The 20,968-nt window shown below is 36.1% G+C and overlaps 1 protein-coding gene and 1 long non-coding RNA gene across 4 annotated transcripts in view; both read left to right on the forward strand.

Annotated features, from left to right (window-relative positions):
• VTA1 (vesicle (multivesicular body) trafficking 1) overlaps positions 1–20,968 on the forward strand; it is a 47,738-nt gene that overhangs the window by 8,389 nt on the left and 18,381 nt on the right. Inside the window, exons 1-5 of one of the 3 annotated variants that reach the window (XM_015558505.1) lie at positions 1,652–1,759; positions 7,267–7,361; positions 9,338–9,465; positions 10,128–10,203; positions 18,966–19,074. In XM_015558505.1, coding sequence (XP_015413991.1) covers positions 1,675–1,759; positions 7,267–7,361; positions 9,338–9,465; positions 10,128–10,203; positions 18,966–19,074 — 493 coding nt within the window. In that variant the 5' untranslated portion in view covers positions 1,652–1,674. Of the gene's footprint in view, positions 1–1,651; positions 1,760–1,923; positions 1,994–7,266; positions 7,362–9,337; positions 9,466–10,127; positions 10,204–18,965; positions 19,075–20,968 lie in introns of those variants that run through there. The other 2 variants (XM_015558506.1, XM_006755375.2) reach the window with 2 other exon arrangements.
• LOC107181781 lies at positions 12,548–14,528 on the forward strand. Its single transcript, XR_001512486.1, has 2 exons — positions 12,548–12,580; positions 14,475–14,528. It is a non-coding gene; the product is annotated as an uncharacterized LOC107181781 (long non-coding RNA).

Below are 20,968 nucleotides of genomic sequence, written 5' to 3' on the forward strand. Positions count from 1 at the left end.
CACGCCTCACACCGGAGACCGAGCCCACAACTCGGACATGTGCCCTGACCAGGAATTGAACCATGACCTCCTGGTTCATAGGTCAATGGTAAACCACTGAGCGACACCAGCTGGGCAAGAACTTTATAATTTTTTATGAGGCTTGCTGACAATGAATTCTGTTCTATTTTGTGAAATTAACTTTTATTTTTATTTTTGAAAGATATTTTTGGTGCAAAAAGATTTTATTTTGTATTTTTTTTCTTTCAGTATTTTTTTTTGCCACATTTTCCCACCCTTATGGGGGTGGGAGGGATCCAGTTACATATGTATTAGAACACTTGATATTTCCCACACCTCAGTGAGACTCTAGTTTTGCTCTTCTTTTGTTTTCAATCCGTTTCTCCCTGCTTTTTTTTTTTTTTTTTTTTGAGTAGTTTCTATTGCTGTATTCTGAAGTTCACAAATCTTTTCTTCTGTGGTGTTTAAACTTATCCAGTAAATTTTTTATTTCATATGTTATATTTTTCATCTCTAGAAGTTTCATTTATATTCCTTTGTATGTGTTCTATTTATCTCCTCACTTTATACATGGTTTCCTTTAAAATGTTTTATAATTGTTTCCTAATATTTTAATGTCATCTACTATTTCTGTTATTTTTTCATTATTTGATCTCATTGGGCTATTGACTTATTTTTCTTTATGGGTTCAAAAGTCCCTACACAAAATGTAATACTAACCATATAGCAAATATTTACAATGTACATATAAATAGTGTAATATATTCAGTTCTATTTATTGTAATACAATTTGCTTTAGACATCAATCTATACCATAATAATTCCTATTTGAGTGCCACATTGATGAACCTATTCAAGTATCACTCTTCACAATTGCTTTTAATGTATGATTTTTGTGTATATTTATCATGCATTTCATATTTTTATATTCCTTACATATAAACAAGGATGTGTTAGAATGTTAATGTTTAGATTTTATGGAACTTTGAATGACACATACCTTCAGGATTAGTAAATGTCACCAAATGCCTCACATGAAATTAAAATTGAGTTGGAAAGTATTTAATCCTTTTGCAAATATGCCTCATTTCTCATCTTCAAATAATATTTATTCATTAAAATAAACACATTTCCTTGATGAAATGAATCAAATATATTTCTTTATACGTGATTTTAGCTACACATTTATGCTGTTTTAGTAGGTAATTTCCATATTAGACATTAATTTTTCATCATGCTGCTGCTACAATGAGTTACTTGTATTGAATAGAGTTCTATATGAATGTGATTCTTTTTTCCATCCCTATGGCAAAAAGATCTTTATTAATTTTCATAAGTAGATTTTAAGTTCTTTTCGCTTCCATTTACAGAATGCGTCTTATGATACATTTTCTGTACTTAAGACTTGTAAACCACATAAGATATTTAAAAATATAAAGGCAGCCCAATTTTTGTCCTAAATCTTTCCGATTCTGAGATGATCCATTTCTTCATTTAAAAGTGTTACTGTATAATAATGTTCTTGTAATTGCAAAGACTAAATATGCATGTAAACCAAGAAAAAAATGCATTTGGAAAAACCAGTAACTATGTTGTCATTACAGTGTATTTCAGGAATCAGCCATCTGTACTGAGGTTAACCTTTAAAGGACAAGAAGCTGGTATTTGTTGATCATGGTTTTGATGATAGCAAAATGGGAATTATTTGATTTTTGCCTCAAAGGAGATAGACAGATAGACTTTCACCACCATTTTTATTGTAAGCAACAATAGAAATGAAGAGTAATAAATCTGAAACTGAAAATTGTGCTTTTCACATAGGAACACATTTCTTGTACAAGGTAGCAAGAAAATGCTGGATTAATTTTCTGCATGTCTGCTTAATGGTTAAGTTCTGAGATGACTGCCACTAAACCCAAGGTGAACCTAGGAATCAACCTCATTTCATATGATCTGGGCCATTACCTGTGCTTGATAGCCATTTATCCCCAAAGTTGGTCTACCAAGTGGCTAACTACACTCTGGATGGTAGGATTCACATAGTGTTCACTACTGTGGTTAGAAAATAAGGAGAAAGACCTGGGAAATGAAACTGTCAGTACTGTATTTCATGTGAGTACAGAACTAATGTTATCATGTTCTACCATGTTGGTCAGTATTGTATATAGATAACAAATAATCTCTCAAATTTTCTGTGTCTTTTTGGGTCATTTTGTTTTTAATGATGTTCAAATTCTTTGAGATAGTCATTTGGGAGATTGGGAAGGCGGGTATTAAACTTACTTGATAATTATGATCTTTATAATGATGCTAATATGCCAGTGGTCTCTGCAGTTTGCATGTAGATATAGAGGGAAAAAATAGATGGCTTTATATATGAGCGTGCTTTTACCAGAGGGATGTAAAAAATGATTCAGGGATAGGAGGAAATAGGATAGTAATGTTCTAGAAAAATATACTATAAAATCAAAGCTGGTTGTAGAAGGACATTGAAGATGAGAAGACTATCATGAAGAGGTAGGGAGATACCAAGTGAACTGGAAGCCTGTTGTAAGAGGCATAGTTGAATGTTGGAAAAAGGGATATTGTGTTTATAGTCAGTGTTTGATCTACTGATTTTGGAAGTTTGTGATGGTAAATTAATAATGGAATGGCTGGCATGTAAGGGAGAGTAGATAGAATTACTGGAGATCAGGGTCAGTAAGAATTGAGAACGTGGTACTGGGTAAGCATTCGAATTAGATTTGCTTTCTAATCACAGGAACCCCCCCCCCAAAAAAAAAAAAATGACTAAGTAAAATACAATTTACTTTCTCATTTAAAAGAAAGTTTGGTATTGGCAGTACCCAATGCCAGTATGCAAATTCCATGAAGTCATTAGGGAATCACATTCAATTTCAAATCTAAAACCAGCATGTGGTTACCATTTCCAAGGTTGCTTGTGTCCAAGACGTCGCTGGAGTTTCAGCCATCCCATTTTTATTCCAGGCAGTAGAGAAGAGAATAGGGAGAGGGTCCGTCAGATCTTTCCCCTGCTATCATTTTCTGTTTAAAGGTGACTTTACAGAAGTCTCTCCCAACAATTTCTGACTGAATGATATTAGTCTTAGTTACATGGCCATAGTTTGCTTTGAGGAATCCTGGGAAATGTACTATTTTGGCTGGGTACATTACAACTCCCTAATAATGTAGGGGTCTTGTTAGTAAGGAAGATGGGAAGAATAGATGTGAAAAGGCAGTTTGCAGTCTCTACCACAAGTATTATCTGTGTGAATAGGGGTTATGATGGAAAAACAAGGAGGTCCATAGATGATTACAAGCATAATAAGATCAAGTGGAGGAGGGTAGCATGAGCCCTAGACCAGCATGTTTAGAAGACATTGAGAAAATAGGAACATAAATAGCAGGGGGGTACAAGGAGAAAACCGGTCATACCTGCCAATCCTGACATAGGAGGAATGTAAGAGAATTAAAAATTCTGGAGAGGACTGCAAATGATTTCTTCAAGTGACATTCAGGTTTTAGTTAAAACAAAAAGAGAGAGAAGGAATCCGAGGAGATGATTATGAAGCAGTTCCAAGGGATACAGTAGAAGAAATGGGGTCTTGGGGAAGGGTATGGATTAGGTTGGGACAAGAAAATACCATTTATACTTGAGAAAAGTGAGAATGCAGTGAAATGTGTTTTTTAACATTTTGGTCACCTATCCAGATGAGTTAATTTTTTAAATATGCCTCAATTTATATTTTAACAATTTCTATTAACTAAAAAAAGCCTTCCACTTAAAAATAAAGAGTAATAATACTTAAAAATTTCTTAGAAAATTTTGGTAATACAGTAAGACATAGTAAGATTAAATTTGGGGAAGAAAAATTTATATCAATTATAGATATCATATAAGGAGACTAGAGGCCTGGTGCACGAAAGTTCATGCACTGGGGGAGGGTGGTCCTTCAGCCTAGCCTGTGCCCTCTCACAGTCTGGGACCCCTCGGGGGATGTCCAACTGACGGCTTAAGCTGGCAGTCAGACATCCTTCTGGCAGCCCAGGAGCCCTCGGGGGATATCCGACTAATGGCTTAGGCCTTCTCCCAAGCTGTTAGTTGGACATCCTTAGCTCTGTCACAGTGCACATTATAGCGACCAGATGCTCCCGGTAGTTCCACTGTTAGGGTCAATTTGCATATTACCCTTTTATTACATAGGATGACATTTGATCTGAGATCCCAGCAAAATCAAATAGGCAGGAAACATAAAAAGTTAAATTACCTATATTAAAGAAGGAACACAGATCTTAAGTGCCAATAACTTGGGAAATGCAAATTAAAAAGTTATATTTGAAATATTAAACCATAAAAACAACTAGAAATATTGTACAACTGAATATCAAGTCCTTGCAAATAAAAGAACTTTCCAAGCTTACAACTGATAGGGGAAAACAATAATAGCCTTGAATACATAAGTATTTGAAGCCTCTCTGTTTTAAAACAACATGCAAAAATTGAAAGACCACATAGTATTTGCAGCCTATATGTTTATCTAAAGAGCTCATGATGCATTAAAAAAATAAAATAAAATAAATGCAACAAAAATGCTGGAAGAAAATACCTAACAGCTTAAAAAGAAGTCTTGGGGAGTTCAGTTCATTTTAAGGAAAAAAGCTGACTAAAACAGGCATAGAACTTAAAAGAAATATGATTGGTTTAAAAAGGGGAGGGCATTCAACCATGCTTTAAAAAGCCTGGTGGAATGGGGGAATTGATTTTTAAAACCTAATAGGTATAAGGGGAAAAGGACCAAGACAACTTGCTAAAGAAACATGACTAGTTAAAAGAAGGAGAAAAGAAAGAAAACTTGGTCACATTTGTGATTAAAGCAATGGATACTTAAACAAAAACATGCTTTTCTGCATTTTAAAGTAGCATATGTCTGTTTTTGTGTCCAAGTGACATCCAGTGCTGGGTCCTGTGCAGTGAAAATGAAACACCATGTTTTTTCACTGTGTGGCAGTATATATCTGTACAGTACTTATGGAACTCAATTTCTTTTCCCCTCTTGTTAATCCCTAGATGGATAAAACCCTTAAATTTGATTTGTGGAAATAAATATAATAATAAATTAAACCTTAAACTCTAAACCTAAGCATGAAAATGTAGTTCCTTCCGATAAGTTTTTAAATTAAAAACACACAGAATATACACAGTAGTGTGTGTATATTAATACATATTTTAAAGATGGTATGCTCAGGTAGACATAATTGAATTGAAAATCCTGAGAGTACCAAGCCGTTATAAACTAGTAAATAAAGCAGTGATAGACCCCCTAGGCTAGGGAAGCAAGATGGACAGTATACAGAATTGGAAACTTAATATATGATAATGAATGATAAAAATGGCATTTAAATTAGTGGGGCAAAATGAGCTATTCTCTTATCTATTCAGAAAATGTTTATTGAAGGCCAAGTACTAGCCTGGATGCCAGGGATACACCAGCAAACCAAATAGATTAAAATTGCGGTCATCATGTTTAAATTCTAGTTGGAGTAGTAGAGACAGGATAAATAAATAGAAGATGATTAACGCTGAAGAGTAAAGTAAAACAGGGAATGAGGATAGTGTTCACAAGATTCCATTTGGGGGAAAAAAGACATTATGTTCCTATTTCATACTCTATAAAGAACAGCCAGAAGCCAATTTGTTAAAAAGCAAATAACCCAATAGAAAATTTAGTGGAAGTTTTTTCTTTTATTTTGATACACTGGAGACCCGGTGCACGAAACTAGGATTCCTAGGCCTGGCCTGCAATCAGGGCCGATCAGGACCAATCAGGGCCTTCAGGCTGCTGGCTGGGACCTTCCTTTGTTCTGCGCACCCCCTCTGGTGGTCAGCGCTCGTCATAGCGAGTGATCGAACTCCTGGTTGAACTCCCAAGGGGACACTTTGCATATTTTATTTCTAAGTTTAGCCTTTTAGATAGATAGATAGGTAGATAGATAGTCCTAATTCATAAAGGAGGATATAGGGCTATCCAGTAAATATCTAACCCCTATTTAGTAGTCAGGAAAATGCAAAACCAAACAGTGAGATACCACTTTCAATTCAGATTGACAGGAAGTTTAGTAATAACAGTTCTTTATGAGTTTGAGGGAAATGAAGGCTTTTATATATTGCAGGTATAACTGCATGTTAGTGTAGTAACCTGTTTTGGAGGACAGTTCAAGAGTAGCTTTCAAAGTGAAAAAGGTACACATGCTATGACCCAGGAATCCCACTTCTTGATATTTACCTCAGGGAACTTGAATGTATGCACAAAAAAGGTATGATAGGGCAACATGATTTATAATAATTAAAATCTGAGAACAACCTAAATGTGCTTTAGTTAAAATGATGTGTCCATACTGTGGAGCACTATAGCATGAACATAGACCTCCAAAACATATTGTTGAATGTAAGAGTAAATTACAGATGATATATGTACACACCAGTGATAACAATTGCCACTAACCTATTCACAGCTCTTACCATTGGAAAAGCTATTAGAGAGTTGTTAGCTTTAGCTTTATCTCTAATGTTTTCATTAATTCTTTTAGAGAGAGTATATTTTTATATGTGTACATAAAAATAGTTAAAACAGTTCTTTTTATTAGCCTCAACTTAAATCACATTTCCCATCATTCCAGCCCATATTGTATATTTTATCAACATCACTTATCTGATACTTGGCACATGGTTTTCTACATATGGGTTATTTTTCTGAGTACCCCAACTAACCAATTAAATTATAGGTCCCTTTGACAGTTTAGAACAGCCGTGGGCAAACTACGGCCCGCGGGCAGGATCCGGCCCATTTGAAATGAGTAAAACTAAAAAAAAAAAAAAAAGACCGTACCCTTTTATGTAATGATGTTTACTTTGAATTTATATTAGTTCACACAAACACTCCGTCCATGCTTTTGTTCCAGCCCTCCGGTCCAGTTTAAAAACCCATTGTGGCCCTCGAGTCAAAAAGTTTGCCCACCCCGGCCTAGAACCTAGTCTTTTTTTTTTTTTTTTTTTAACATGCCAAAAAGAGAATGCCTTACTTGCTAAGAATTTGTTAGAATAATATTTTGTGTTCTTTATATTTGTAATTAAGATTCCTAGTAAATCGGGGTTTTATTTCTAAGTTTACTTAAATGTTAAATGATTTATTCGATGAAACATTTTAAAAATTCAGTCAACAAAAGATGTTAAAAATTAAATTATTTAAATTATTTTCCCTTTTTTAGGTCGTTTATATGCGATGCAAACTGGAATGAAGATTGATAGTAAAACTCCTGAATGTCGTAAATTTTTATCAAAGCTAATGGATCAGTTAGAAACTGTGAGTTAAACAGAATTTATTTTCTGGTTAATGTTTAAAATGCTATTTTATTTCATTTGTGTAGTTTTTTCCCTTGGCAGTAATCAGCAATGTCATTATAGCTGATGAAAACATAGGCAGCAATGGCATTCTATTGCCTCTATTGGCCTTGCACTTCTAACACTGCTTCTATCAGTGCAGGAAAAATTACAGTATTTTTTTTGAGGATGAGGTTATATGGCAGGAAGGAGAATGTGTCTTACACATAGTGATATATTTGTGAAATTCATCTTTAACAGACATTTTATATAGAATATACCCCTATTAATTTCTCAGTATAACAATAATCTTATATAATAAAAGCCCAGCGATCATAATGCCAGAACAACCACTCGACCAGTACTATGAGGTACACTGACCACCTCTCCCCAGCCAGCAGGCTCCTATCACCGGATGGCAAACGGGAAACCTGGGTGGGTGGCGGGGGATGCGGGCGGCACCAGGCCAAGGCCCCCGCTCCACTGGTTGCCCCACACACAGGCCGACCTGCGGCGGGGGTCTGGCCAGTGAGAAGGCAGGACTGGCCGACCTATTGGTCCCTCCCCACTGGCCATCAGGCTCCCATCGCCCAGTGGCATACTGGGAACCCGGGTGGGTGGCGGCGGAGGGCGGGGCCAGCTGCCAGCAGCTGGGGAAGATGACCCTGATCGCAGGCTAGGCCTAGGGACCATACCCGCGCATGATTTCGTGCGCCGGGCCTCTAGTAGGTAAAATAATAGCTTTTGGATAACACAGAACTCAGTTCTTTATAATAAGCAAAGTGTAAAATCACATTTATAAAGTGACTCATCAGGATTTATTAGTATCTAAATTAAATAACAAGTAGAGTGAGTTTATTCCATGGTGAGAGCACATCTACCTAATAAAATGTCTATATCACATTTTGAAAACTTTTAGTATATTTTTGCTGCTGGATATTTTAAACTTTTTTCTAGAATTAAATCTGCCTCTAGAATTAATATAGAATTAAATGATGTCACAGTTTGGATATAGTAATTAGTATTACATTCAGGCTTTTTCTATTTTTGTTTAGGATAATCATAGCTAAAAATGTCCTTAAATTTCAACATTAAATCCCTCTGGACATTAAATTATTTTGTTGAGAGTATTTACTTCATTGATTTTATGGAAAATCCTGAAGCCTTTTTTAAATATAATTTTTTATTTTATAATGTCTTTGATAAAAGCAGTTTTAAAACAGTAGTGTGGTGCTAAGATATAATATTCCAGAAGGTCATTTATTTCAGTGTGACCGTCTGAGTATAATGTAGGAATTTAGTTTGATTTTTAAATACTTTAAATTATTATATGCTTAGGAAAGGGATATACTGACTGGAAATTTACACAGTTTTAAATTGTATTGATTTGAGGTTTCTGCTTTTCTAAATTTAAAAAACTTATAATCCAATTCCAAGTTTTTCATCTATACCTTACTTAGGATAAGACCTCCCTTTTTATACATGGGCTCTGAAAGATACCATTTTAGGATATAGTGATCCTTTTTAGTATTGTTTTATTTGATAAGAAATTGAAATGGGAATAAATTAAAATTTTAACTTATATGATTAGGAAATAAATTTTAATTTCATTTTAGGATACCTGATTGTGCATTGGATAATATATTATTTTGAAATATTTGATGCTTTAAAGTAGCTAATTGGATGTGTTATCTTTCTATTCTTGGTTATTTTGTTTTTTAGAAATAAATGATACTTTCAGGTTATCGTATGTATAATCAGAATTTTGTGAACATTGGATTGTGTTTTAAATACCTTAGGCTAAGACAGTGTGATTTTTCTTTGCAGGGTTTCATTGATACATCTTTTACTGAAATGCATATAAATCATTCATTTAAAATGATTGTTAGGATAATTTGTACTTAAGTATACATTTCTGTAAGTCCAAAATCATAAGCTTTGCATTTGATTTTCTTTTAGCTTAAGAAACAGTTGGGTGATAATGAAGCTGTTACTCAAGAAATAGTTGGTTGTGCCCATTTGGAGAATTATGCTTTGAAAATGTTTTTGTATGCAGATAATGAAGATCGGGCTGCACGATTTCACAAGTAAGTAAAGAAAGAGGAAAATAAAAATGATAAGTTTAGTTACTCTAAACCAGAATAATCCAATTTTGCATTAAACACTTTCTGATTTCCTGATTAATGATTTAAATATTTAAAAATTACTTGTAGAATCTAGAATGATTTTGAGTATCAGATGCAATCCCGTCTTTTTAGAGAAAATGACTAAAAGAAGAACACCCAGGGCAGATTTATTTTCTCAGGAAATATACTCTAACTAGTTCTTTAACAGTGCTGAAAATGTAAGAGTTGATTTTAGACATAAAACAGTCTGGTTCAATGATGCTGATTTTAAAAACTCCCATTCCACTAATTCAAATGGTTTGTCATTATTATAATAATAAGATTTAAATGCAAAAAAAATGCACATGGCTTGATATGCTTTTAGATAGTACTGTAATTACATTATTCAAGATCAAGTGTATACTATAAAACCTTACTGTACCATATTTACGTGTAGTATTAGTGTTGTTTCTTTCTCCTGATAACTTTATAAGAGGAGTTCCAATGTGTTCCTAAAATCTGATTTTATTTAAAATAATTTCAGAATGCTTTTATAAACATTGGAATTTTTTTATAGCTACATAACTAATTCTACATCATTATGTTTTTCCTTTAAACTAGACCAGTTCTCTTTTCTCTTCCAGAAACATGATCAAGTCCTTCTATACAGCAAGTCTTTTAATAGATGTCATAACTGTGTTTGGAGAACTTACTGATGAAGTGAGTATATAGTTTTTATTGTCTTAATAGCTAAAGGTCAGTATTGTTGCTGTTTACCAGTTTTATTATGACAGTGTTTACTTAGAGCAGCATGTTCATAAGAAATGTAATGTAAGAAAATTTTTAATTTTAATTTACTACACTTTTTAAAGTATAAACAAGATAAAATTATTTTTAATATATTTTTGTAGGAAGTTCTTTAAATTTAGTATTGGGCAGCACAGGTTTTGAGTTTGATTTTATTAAGGATTTAAATACTACTAATCCTGTATGCTGTTAAGTTTCTTCACTGTTATTTGTAAACAGAGGCAGAAACTTTTTAAGGTCTTTTCCTATTTCATTTCTACTCAAATATTGTTTATGACTTGTTTCTATTGTAAAATACATTTAGAACATGATGTTTTACAAAGTACTTCATATTTATTAGGTTCTCATAATCACTATGAGATAGAGTGCATATTCATTTTATACATGAGTAAATTGAGGCTAAGTGACAACCATTGCTGTGAATTCAGTGTTGTTTTACTGTCACAAGAAAATTTGTCTTCTAAGAGGGGGATATTAATCTAGAAAGAGATAGGGTGAAAACAAAAAAAAAAAGGAAAGCCATAATGAGACTGATAAAGGCTTCTTATACTGGTGATTTGATATCTATGAAGAACATTGCTTTCTGAAAACGATTTTTTCGAAGTGATGAGCAGATAGTAAAGTTCCAAACAAAATAAAGTATAATCTATGAGATATTTGCATTTTTATAAAACAATATATCAAAACTGTGCAAAAATTTTTTTATGTTTGTATGTAAAAAAAATCAGGTTCTAGAGTTGATGATTATAAGCTGAGTTTTTGCTTTGGCAGAGTTATGCAGGACATTTCAAAGTTGTGCTGAACATGAGACAATTTATTATGTGATTTCCTTTTATTTCAAAACACCAAGCATTCCTGGCCCTTGCCTACACAGCATTCCCCAGTAATTCAGATAACACCTTCTAATGCAGGGGTCCTCAAACTACGGCCACATGCAAATACAAATATTGTTTTTGTTCCCATTTTGTTTTTATACTTCAAAATAAGATATGTGCAGTTTTCATAGGAATTTGTTCATAGTTTTTTTTTTAACTATAGTCCCTCCAACCGTCTGAGGGACAGTGAACTGGCCCCCTGTTTAAAAAGTTCGAGGACCCCTGTTAACGTATGGGACAGTGCCCATTGAGAGCCACTGCTGTCCAGTTTTCATGAGACAGAGTAGTATAAGGGGAAACTGAAACCTGGAGTGTGGAAACCTGAAATGCTTCTCAATGGGTGGCACATTTTATATTCTGAAGGCCCAGTATGTCCACTCTGTTTAACTCCCTTTCTACTCCCGTTTCCTATTCCTGACCTGGATTTCTTTCCCCCTCTGTTGTACTAGTATGTGGCACAATACTAGAAAATCAAAGAAACTATGGGAAGCTTTAGATAATTCAGTACGGTTATGGAGAGTACCAGGCAGACAAAAGAGAATAATGGACCTCAGATTAGAAAAGTAAGTCATCAACCAGGTCAGAACAAATTCTAGTAGGGAGAAGGGAGAAGGGAGAAGAAAAGGTAGCATAGCAATAGTGTCAGAGTGAGCAAGCTAAACACCTAAGGCCTTCTGTGTATGACATTTGTACATAAATATTTTTAGTCTTCTAAATAAATTATTTTTACTTTTTAAAAAAATAGAGTTTATACTATTTTTCATTCTTTTTTCATGCAATCTAGTCTTCACTGTGATTGTTTTACTGAAGAACCCATAGGGACTTTTCATTTTCAGACATTGTGCAGGTTTATCTTACTTGTGGTACTTTCTTACCAATCCCATTTCATGTTTGTCAGGCCAGCCTGCTTACCAACCTCCCAGCTTTTACTGCTGGGGACTTTGTGATTTTAGCCTGCTTGCATTGCATTGCCTTTACTCTTAGCTACATTGTTCTAGACCTCATAAGAATTTCTCCGTTTTCGTAACTCTTCCACCTTTAGAGTCTCAACTATATGGACATTACACTATAAATGTATTGACTTGGGCTTTATATGTTATATTTTGGAATAAGTTATACTGCAAGTTCTTAAAAAGGGAACTTTGTCTTATTCTATTCTACTCTTCTTTTGCATTAAGTGCAATTCACACACAGTAAATACAGTGCTAATTAGTTAATTTTTCAAAAGTTCTTATAGTTAGCTTTTTATTTTTTTACCTGTAGTTGGAAATAATGTTCAGACCTGTTTACATAGAACTTCTTTCATAACTCTTCTGAAATGTAATATGTCTCAATTACAGCATTTTGGTCTACTTCCTGATTTTTTTCCCTTTTAATTTCGTGTCATTACTCATGGTTACACAGAACTAAGCAAAGTCTGTATTTTCTTTAGTCTTTAGCTGTTTATATATGTGTATTTTGTCTGCTAATGTTCTGATTTTCAACTCTCTACCTCTGTTTTAGGTCTATGTATTGAACTCTTTTAACTGTGCCCAACTAAATACTAAATCTTAGTATTTAGTTAAACTTTTGTAATGCAAACTTCTCATATTCCTATAGCTTTCTTGGATTTAGTGTCCCAGTTTTAAGTAGAGTCACAAGAATATACTTTAATTTTATATTTTAAAGCAAGAAATGTTCAAAACATACTATTTTCCTACTATATCCTCTTGATTACTCTACTTATGATCAACATTATTGAGAGGCTTTCTTTTGTATTATACATTTACTAGAGGCCCGGTGCACAAAATTCGTGCATGGGTTGGGGGTGGAGTGTCCCTCAGCCTGGTCTGCGCCCTCTCACAATCTGGGACCCCTCAGGTAGAGTCCCTAGGCCTGGCCAGTGATCAGGGCCTATCAGGGGTTTCCTTCCCCCAGCTGCCAGCAGCTGGCCCAGCTCCCGCTGCTGCCACTGCATGCCATCTGTGCAGCGCTGCCCTCCCCTCCCCCACTACTGGTCGCCTCCCCCTGCAGGCAACAGACTGGAGTGCGATCACTTGGCTGGCCTGTGCCTCCCTCTGCATGGCAATCAATGGCCGGCCCCACACACCCGCCACGGCGTCGCTGGCCGGTGCCCTGGGCCTCCCTCTTTGGGCAATCAATCATGGGGCTCCTCTATCAATCGCCGAGCAGAGGGAGGCACCACCCACCCGGCTGGGGCTCTGCGATCGATTTGCCTCACAGAGGGTGACCTGGGTCTCCCTCTTTGGGGTGATCGTGGAGTCCCCAACCCCCGATCGATTGCCCGGCCAGCTGGTGGCCTGGGCCTCCCTCTTTGGGGCAATCGATCACGGAGCCCCCCCATTGATTGCCCCACAGAGTGGCCTGGGCCTCCCTCTGTGGGGCGATGGCGGGGCCCCCCAACCAATCACATCACACCCGCCTTGGCTGGCCTGGCGCCAGTGTTTGTCATAGCAAAATACTCCCCAACCCCCGATCGATTGCCCAGCCAGCTGGTGGCCTGGGCCTCCCTCTTTGAGGCAATCGATCACGGAGCCCCCCCATTGATTGCCCCACAGAGTGGCCTGGGCCTCCCTCTGTGGGGCGATGGCGGGGCCCCCCAACCAATCACATCACACCCGCCTTGGCTGGCCTGGCGCCAGTGTTTGTCATAGCAAAATACCACAAAATACCACTTGCGGGCGCGCACGTACAGTGCGATTGAAACTTCGTGGCCCATGCGCAAAAGTCGGTATTTTGTGGAAGAGCCAGTATTTTGTGGAAGATCCACACTCAAGGGGCCAAAGAGCCGCATGTGGCTTGCAAGCTGCAGTTTGCCGAGCCGCAGTTTGCCAACCACTGGTCTAGTGTACTACATTTAGAGAGGACATCAGCAAATACATTAAAATTTTAATGGAAATTATTCAAAACTGCTCAATCATATATTTGCTTAAGATTAATGTATTTAGAAATAGATGGCCATTATGTATTGCTACTAGCTATATTTGGAGTCCCATTATGTGTATTTGGAGTCCCATTAAAGAGAGTAGAAGTAAAATGTAGAAAAAAAGATTTTGAAGAAATAGTGACCATAGATTTTCTAAATTGTGTGAAAAAGTTATGGATCCAAGAAGCTCAGTGAACGCCAAGTAAGGCTAATGTAATGAAAACCATATCTGAGGACGTCATAGTCATAGCAGTGAAGTTCAGTAATGAGAGCAGACCTTGAAAAGAGCAGTCTTGGGAAAGAACACATTCTGCACAAGGTAAAAATTCTGCACAAGGTAAAAATGCTTTGAAGGATGGTTGATTTCTCATTTTTTTTTAAAGAAGTGTTGGGCAGAAGAGAATGAAATTGACACAATTAAAGTACTGAAAGAAAAACAACCAAAAATCCCTTTCAACTCAGAATTCTTTGAGGAAAGGTATCCTTCAAAAAAAATCAAGGTAAAATAAAAGACATTTCAGGCAGATTAACTCATTGCTATCAAATCTGCACGATAGAGCTAAGTTACTAACCAGCAGAGAGGAAGTTTTTCAGTCTGTAGGAAAATAATACCGGATGGTAGCTTGGATTTATAGGGAGAAAGGAAGTACATTGGACATGTTATGTACATAAATATATAAAAAACTATATTTTTTATTTTTATAAAGACATATACCTGTTTAAATAAAAAATATTATAATTATGCCAAAAGAAGGAAGGAGTGGAGAGAGAAACAAAAACAGATGGAACTAATATAAAACAAATAGCAAATTTTAGGCCTAAATACAGCTGTATCAGTAAGTACCACAAATGTAAATGGACTAATACTATAAGGTAGAGATTTTCAAACTAGATTTTTAAAAAAACAAGCTCAAACTTTATGTTGTTTACAAGAGACACTCTAAATACTGAGACACAGATGTTTTATAAGTAAAAGAAGGGAAAATAGTTAATGCAAATGCTGAGTAAATAAAATTCCAAGTGGCTATATTAGTATTAGACAAAAGGAACTTTAATATGTGTTACCAGAGGTAAAATGGGATATTTTGTAATAAAGCATTCAATTCATCAAGAAGATATTACAGTTAAAAGTATCTGTGTACCAAAATAACAGTTGTAAACTATATGACACAAAAATTGATAGAAATAAAAATATACATAAATTCATAGTCATACTTAGAGATTTAATGCCCCCCCCCCATCAGTAGAATAGTTTAAAAACAGTAAAATTAACTAAAATGAATAGACGAGCCACATCAAATATTGGCAAGAATGTAGAAAAACAAGAGCTTTCATACATTGCTTGGTGAAAATGTTAGACATTATAACCACTTTGGGAAAAGATTTGGCAGATTTTTATTAAGTTAAACACATCTACCTTTTTACCCAGTAATTCCTCCTTGGTGTTTATTTAAGAGAAATGGAAACATGTGTCTAGAAAAAGACTTGTTCAGGAGTGCTCATAGGAACTTTATTCATAATAGCCCAAAGCTAGAAATAACCCAGTTGTCCACCAACAAAGGAATTGATAAATTGTACTATTACTAAAATATCAAAAGGGACTAGTGATCTATCCTTCAACATGAACGAATCTTGTGGATTGTGGATTTTATGCTGAGTAAAAGAAAACTCAGTGCAAATTGGATGATTCCCTACATATAATGACAAATTCTAGTGAAAAAATTAGGATGTTTGTTGGAGGTGGAGGGGCAAAGGAAATTTGTTCTGAAAAGGAATATGAAGGAACATTATTATGGGGAACTAGAAATGTTATAATTCAATAGTATGTTTTACACAGGCATATCTGTCTTTCAAAGCCCATCAAATTATATACATTAAGATTTATTTATCTCAAGGTATGTCAGTTTTACCCCAAAATAATAGTTAAATATTGAACTCTTGTTTGTAGGTTTGGTTTTTCTTGATGGTATTAGGTTATCAATTCTAAAACTGCTTACTCTATATATCAGCGGTTCTCAACCTGTGAGTCGCGACCACCAGAAAACACATATAGCATATCAGATATTTACATTACGATTCATAACAGTAGCAAAATTACAGTTATGAAGTAGCAACGAAAATAATTTTATGGTTGGGGGTCACCACAACATGAGGAACTGTATTAAAGGGTCACGGCATTAGGAAGGTTGAGAACCACTGTGTATAGGATTAAGCAAATGAGTAAGTATATTAAGCGAGCCAGGTTTCTCACTTCTGGACAAAGAACTTAAAATATGGGATGGGAGAATACTACATTGTATTGTGTTGGATTGGAACTGGAAATGTCCATATTATGCTTTTAAATGTATTAGATAAATAGAGAAAAATGGATATATGTATGTAGATGGTGTATATATATGTATACTATAAATGTGTGTATATACAATATATGCATGCATTTGTGTGTATACAGCATGTATAATAGCTTTGTGTATACATGTAATGAGACAAAGTTCCTATGTCCCTATGCTGAAAGGTCCTGGAAGCAGTGATGCATCAGTAGAGTGAGCACCCCCAGTGTCTGATTTTGGGTTCTAAATACCATCTGTAGAAGGAGCCAGGATTCTTGTAGAAAGGACTGAGTCAGGGAAACTACTAAATGAAGTTGGACCTTAATTATTATGAAAGCCAAATTCCTCGTGATGATATTAACGGTTGAGTTGAAATGATAAAAATATTATGACTTTTTTTATTATTTTTTTATAGAGAGGAAGGGAAAGGAATAGAGAGTTAGAAACATCAATGAGAGAAAACATCGATCAGCTACCTCCTGCACACCATCCACTGGGGACGTGACCGCAACCTGGGTACATGCCCTTGAGTGGAATCAAACCTGGGATCCTTGAGTCCACAGGCCGACACTTTATCCACTGAGCCAGACCGGCCAGGGCAAAAATATTATGACCTCTTGTTTTACTGAGCCAAAAAAAGTACAGAAGTAGAATTTTTAAAAAATAGATTTTTATTGATTTCAGAGAGGAAGGAAGAGAGACAGAGAGATCGAAACATCAATGATGAGAGAGAATCATTGATTGGCTGCCTCCTGCATGCATCCTACTGGGGATCAAGCACACAACCCCTGCCATGTGTCTGGACCAGGAATCAAACCTGGGACCTCTTGATTGCTGGGTCAGTGCTCAACAGCTGAACCACAGGCTGGGCTATAGGATCTTTTTTATAATGGAGTATATAAGAGTATATTTTGATAAGGAAAGGGAAATTAAATATGGCACAAATTCAGTAATTTGGTGGGTTACTCTTTCAGTGTCTGTATACTAATCTGTAGCATCTAGAGAATCTAACATAAAATACTCAACTAAATATCTAGACTATATGCAATATTTGTACTCATTGGTGACTTGGTGGATCTTTACAAAAGGCAAAGTACAGCTGTTTTCAACATAATGAAACTGTTCTCTCAAACTAATGTACATACAGATCCTCTGGGGATCTTGTTACAATATAGATTGTGATGCAGGCTTGAAGATTCTAATTTCTAACAAGCTTCCAATTGATACTAGTACCACTGGTCCAGGAGTATCATAAAGGTCCATTAACTATATGAACTGAAAAATCACTAGTCCATTCAAAATTCTGACAGATTTTACTCTCATATTTTTTAAAACAATTTTTTTTCTTATTTTATGCATATAGCATAAACTTTAAAGTCAGGAAAGAAGAGGCAACTAGTGGGTTCTTCACTAATATTCTCAGTTCTCACAACAATCCCATGACTTACTATTTTCTACTTTTGGGAATTGAAATAAATGAGACTCAGAGCTGGTAAATAGTATGCTACAGGTTAAAAGTGAAGTTTGCCTGGCTATCTGTCTTAGTGTTTGTTTGCTTTAACCAGTACATCATGTTAGTTTTTTTAGATTTGTACAGATTTATTTTTTCCTCTAGTGAAAATAGTTCAATTTATTGTTATTTTTTATATTTAACTAGAGGCCTGGTGCATGAAATTCGTGCACTCAGGGAGTGGTACCTCAGCCTGGCCTGCACCCTCTCGCAGTCCCGGAGCCCTCGGGGGATGTCCAACTGATGGCTGGCAGTCAGACATTCTTAGCGCTGCCGCGGTGGCGGGAGAAGCCCACCACTGCCACTGCACTCATCAGCCATGAGCCTGGCTTCTGGCTGAGCGGTACTTCTCCCATGGGATTGGGCCGAAACTGGCTCTCCAACATCTCCCAAGGGGTCCTGGATTGTGAGAGGGTTGCAGGCCAGGCCAAGGGACCCCATCGATGCACAATCAGGGCCAGGGAGGGACGTAGGAGGTTGGCCAGTCCGAGGGCTCCAGGGCATGTCCGATCCATCTCACTTAGTCCCGATTGGCCGGACCCCACAGCAGGCTAACCTACTAGATGGAGCATTGCCCCCTGGTGGTCAGTGCACATTTTAGGGAGCGGTTGAGCGGCCTTAGCATATCATTAGCATATTATGGTTTGATTGATTGAACGGACAACTGGACACTTAGCATATTAAGCTTTTATTATATAGGATTTTATAATTCCGTCTAGCCTATTTCTCCCCTGTGCATATAAGTTGCAAGTTTTGCTCGAAGGATACTCACATATTTCCATTGCAGACCTTTTCTGAAATTCAGAACCATTAGACATGTGTTTTGAGGAAGATAGCTTTTTATTAAGCCTGTTGAGCCCTAGAAAGATGGTAGAACCCAGTGGTAACATTGAGAGTGTGCTGGACTCTTTCAGAGCTGTATAATGCAAAACTGGCTTTTACCTCAATAATATGTTATAAGTTATCATAAATGTATATTTTCGCTTGACTTTTTTACTGCAGTTTAATATCAATAAAAATATTTTTCTTTTTAGAATGTGAGACACAGAAAGTATGCAAGGTGGAAGGCAACATATATCCATAATTGTTTAAAGAATGGGGAGACTCCTCAAGCAGGGCCTGTTGGAATTGAAGATGATAATGGTATGTATTTATTTCTCTATGTAAAATGATTTAGTAGAATCATAATTTTTCAGTAGTATCTAAAGTTTTCTAAAGGGACCGTATAATTGTTTCTCCCATCAGGTCCAAAATTCATGAAAATTGGATATAAAATCATAAATTTGGGGCAGTGAGAGATTAGAACCAAACTCTTCTAATGTCCAAAAAGTTTTGTAAAATATATAGTATTTAATATAGTATTTACTAATTCTGTTTTTGTTTATTTGAAACTTTATTAAGCACATACACCTTTATAATTGTTTCTTTGGTTAATTGCCTAACCTTTGTATCATTATGAAATATCCTGTTTTATCTTTGTTAATATTCCTTGTCATGATTTTTATATTGTCTATTATTGAAAGTAGCACTTCAGCTTCTGTCTGCTTGGTATTTACATGGTATATCTATTTTCATCCTCCTCTTTTAAACATATATGAGTCTTAAAGCATATAGGTGTTTTTTTTTTTTTCAGTATGACAGCATCAATCTTTAAAATAGTGTTTAGTACATTTACATTTAATAAATTATTGCTTAGCTAGATTTAAGCTAGCACTTTTGCCATTTGTTTTTTGTTAGTCCCATCTGTTTCTATTCCCTCTTATATTTTTCTTTTCTCCGGTGAGTTTTTCCTCTTTAATTCATAATGACTATATTGTTCTCTGATAAAATACCTGATGTTAAGTCATTTTCTGTTAATTTCAATATATGGGTTGTTCTGGGGTTCTTTTTCTATAGACTTTCTCGTGACTTTGGTCACATTTTTCTTACCCCATATTTGTGTTACTTTTCATTGTTGATAAATAAATAATTTTATAGTTCCTCTGCATTCTATTATCTTCCTCTGTGAAGTCTTGATTCTTGTTTATAACAAGCAGTTAACTTGCCTGAACTCAAACACTGCCGCTCTTTCATCTTTAAGGCTGTTGCTTTCTTCAAGGCCCGCTAGAGTCTTCTCCCAGTGTACATGCATAGTTCAGTGCCAAACAGACATTTAGTTGGGGTTCATATACACATTTTAAGGCTCACTTTTCTGCAGTACTTCCCTTTGTATAGACTGTTTAGTACCCTCAGGTGAAAAGCCACAAAAAAGTAGTTCTTACCTGGTGAGATTTCTTCTTCCAAGGTCCATCATCCTAGTTTCAACCAGATTTTGGTCACTCTTCAGTGCCTTTAAACAGCAGGGGTTTGTTTCTTCCCAGAATATATAAATGTTGGAGTTCTCTAATATAGGAGAAAAGTATTGTAGTGCATATAAGGTATAAATACATCTATAGGGTTACTTAATAAAATGCATAACTCAGAGTAGTAGGTAGATTTTTACTTATTTAAAATTATCTACATTTGCCGGGAGCCGGTCCATCCTTGCTGTTTCAAGGGACCTGGCATATATGGCATACTGTTCTTAATATGTTTGCTCACCTTCTTGGTGCTGTGTTTTAACCAAGGTCACCTCTCCGAGAAAGGTTGTTTCCCCAGGTAGGGATTTTCCCCTGAAGTTAGGGAAGGAATAAAACATATACCAGCCATATTGGGTTAAGAGCCCTCCCTATTTCAACATGACCTCATCTTAACCTAACTAATTACATTTGTAAACATGTAATCTATACTAATAAAAGGTTAATATGCTAATTAGACCAGACATCTTCTGAACGTCCTTCCAGACAAAGCCATGGTGGGGGGGTGGTGAGGCAGAGGCGGTTAGGGGCGATCAGGCCGGTTGGGGAGCAGTTAGGGGGAATCAAGCAGGCAGGAAGAGGTGGTTAGGGGCAATTAAGCAGACAGGCAGGTAAGTGGTTAGGACCGTGGATTGTGAGAGGCAGTCGGACATCCCCTGAGGGGTCCCGGATTGGAGAGGGTGCAGGCCAGGCTGCGGAAC

This window comes from Myotis davidii, unplaced genomic scaffold, assembly GCF_000327345.1.
Source record: "Myotis davidii unplaced genomic scaffold, ASM32734v1 scaffold292, whole genome shotgun sequence".
NCBI classification, from domain to species: Eukaryota; Metazoa; Chordata; class Mammalia; order Chiroptera; family Vespertilionidae; genus Myotis; species Myotis davidii.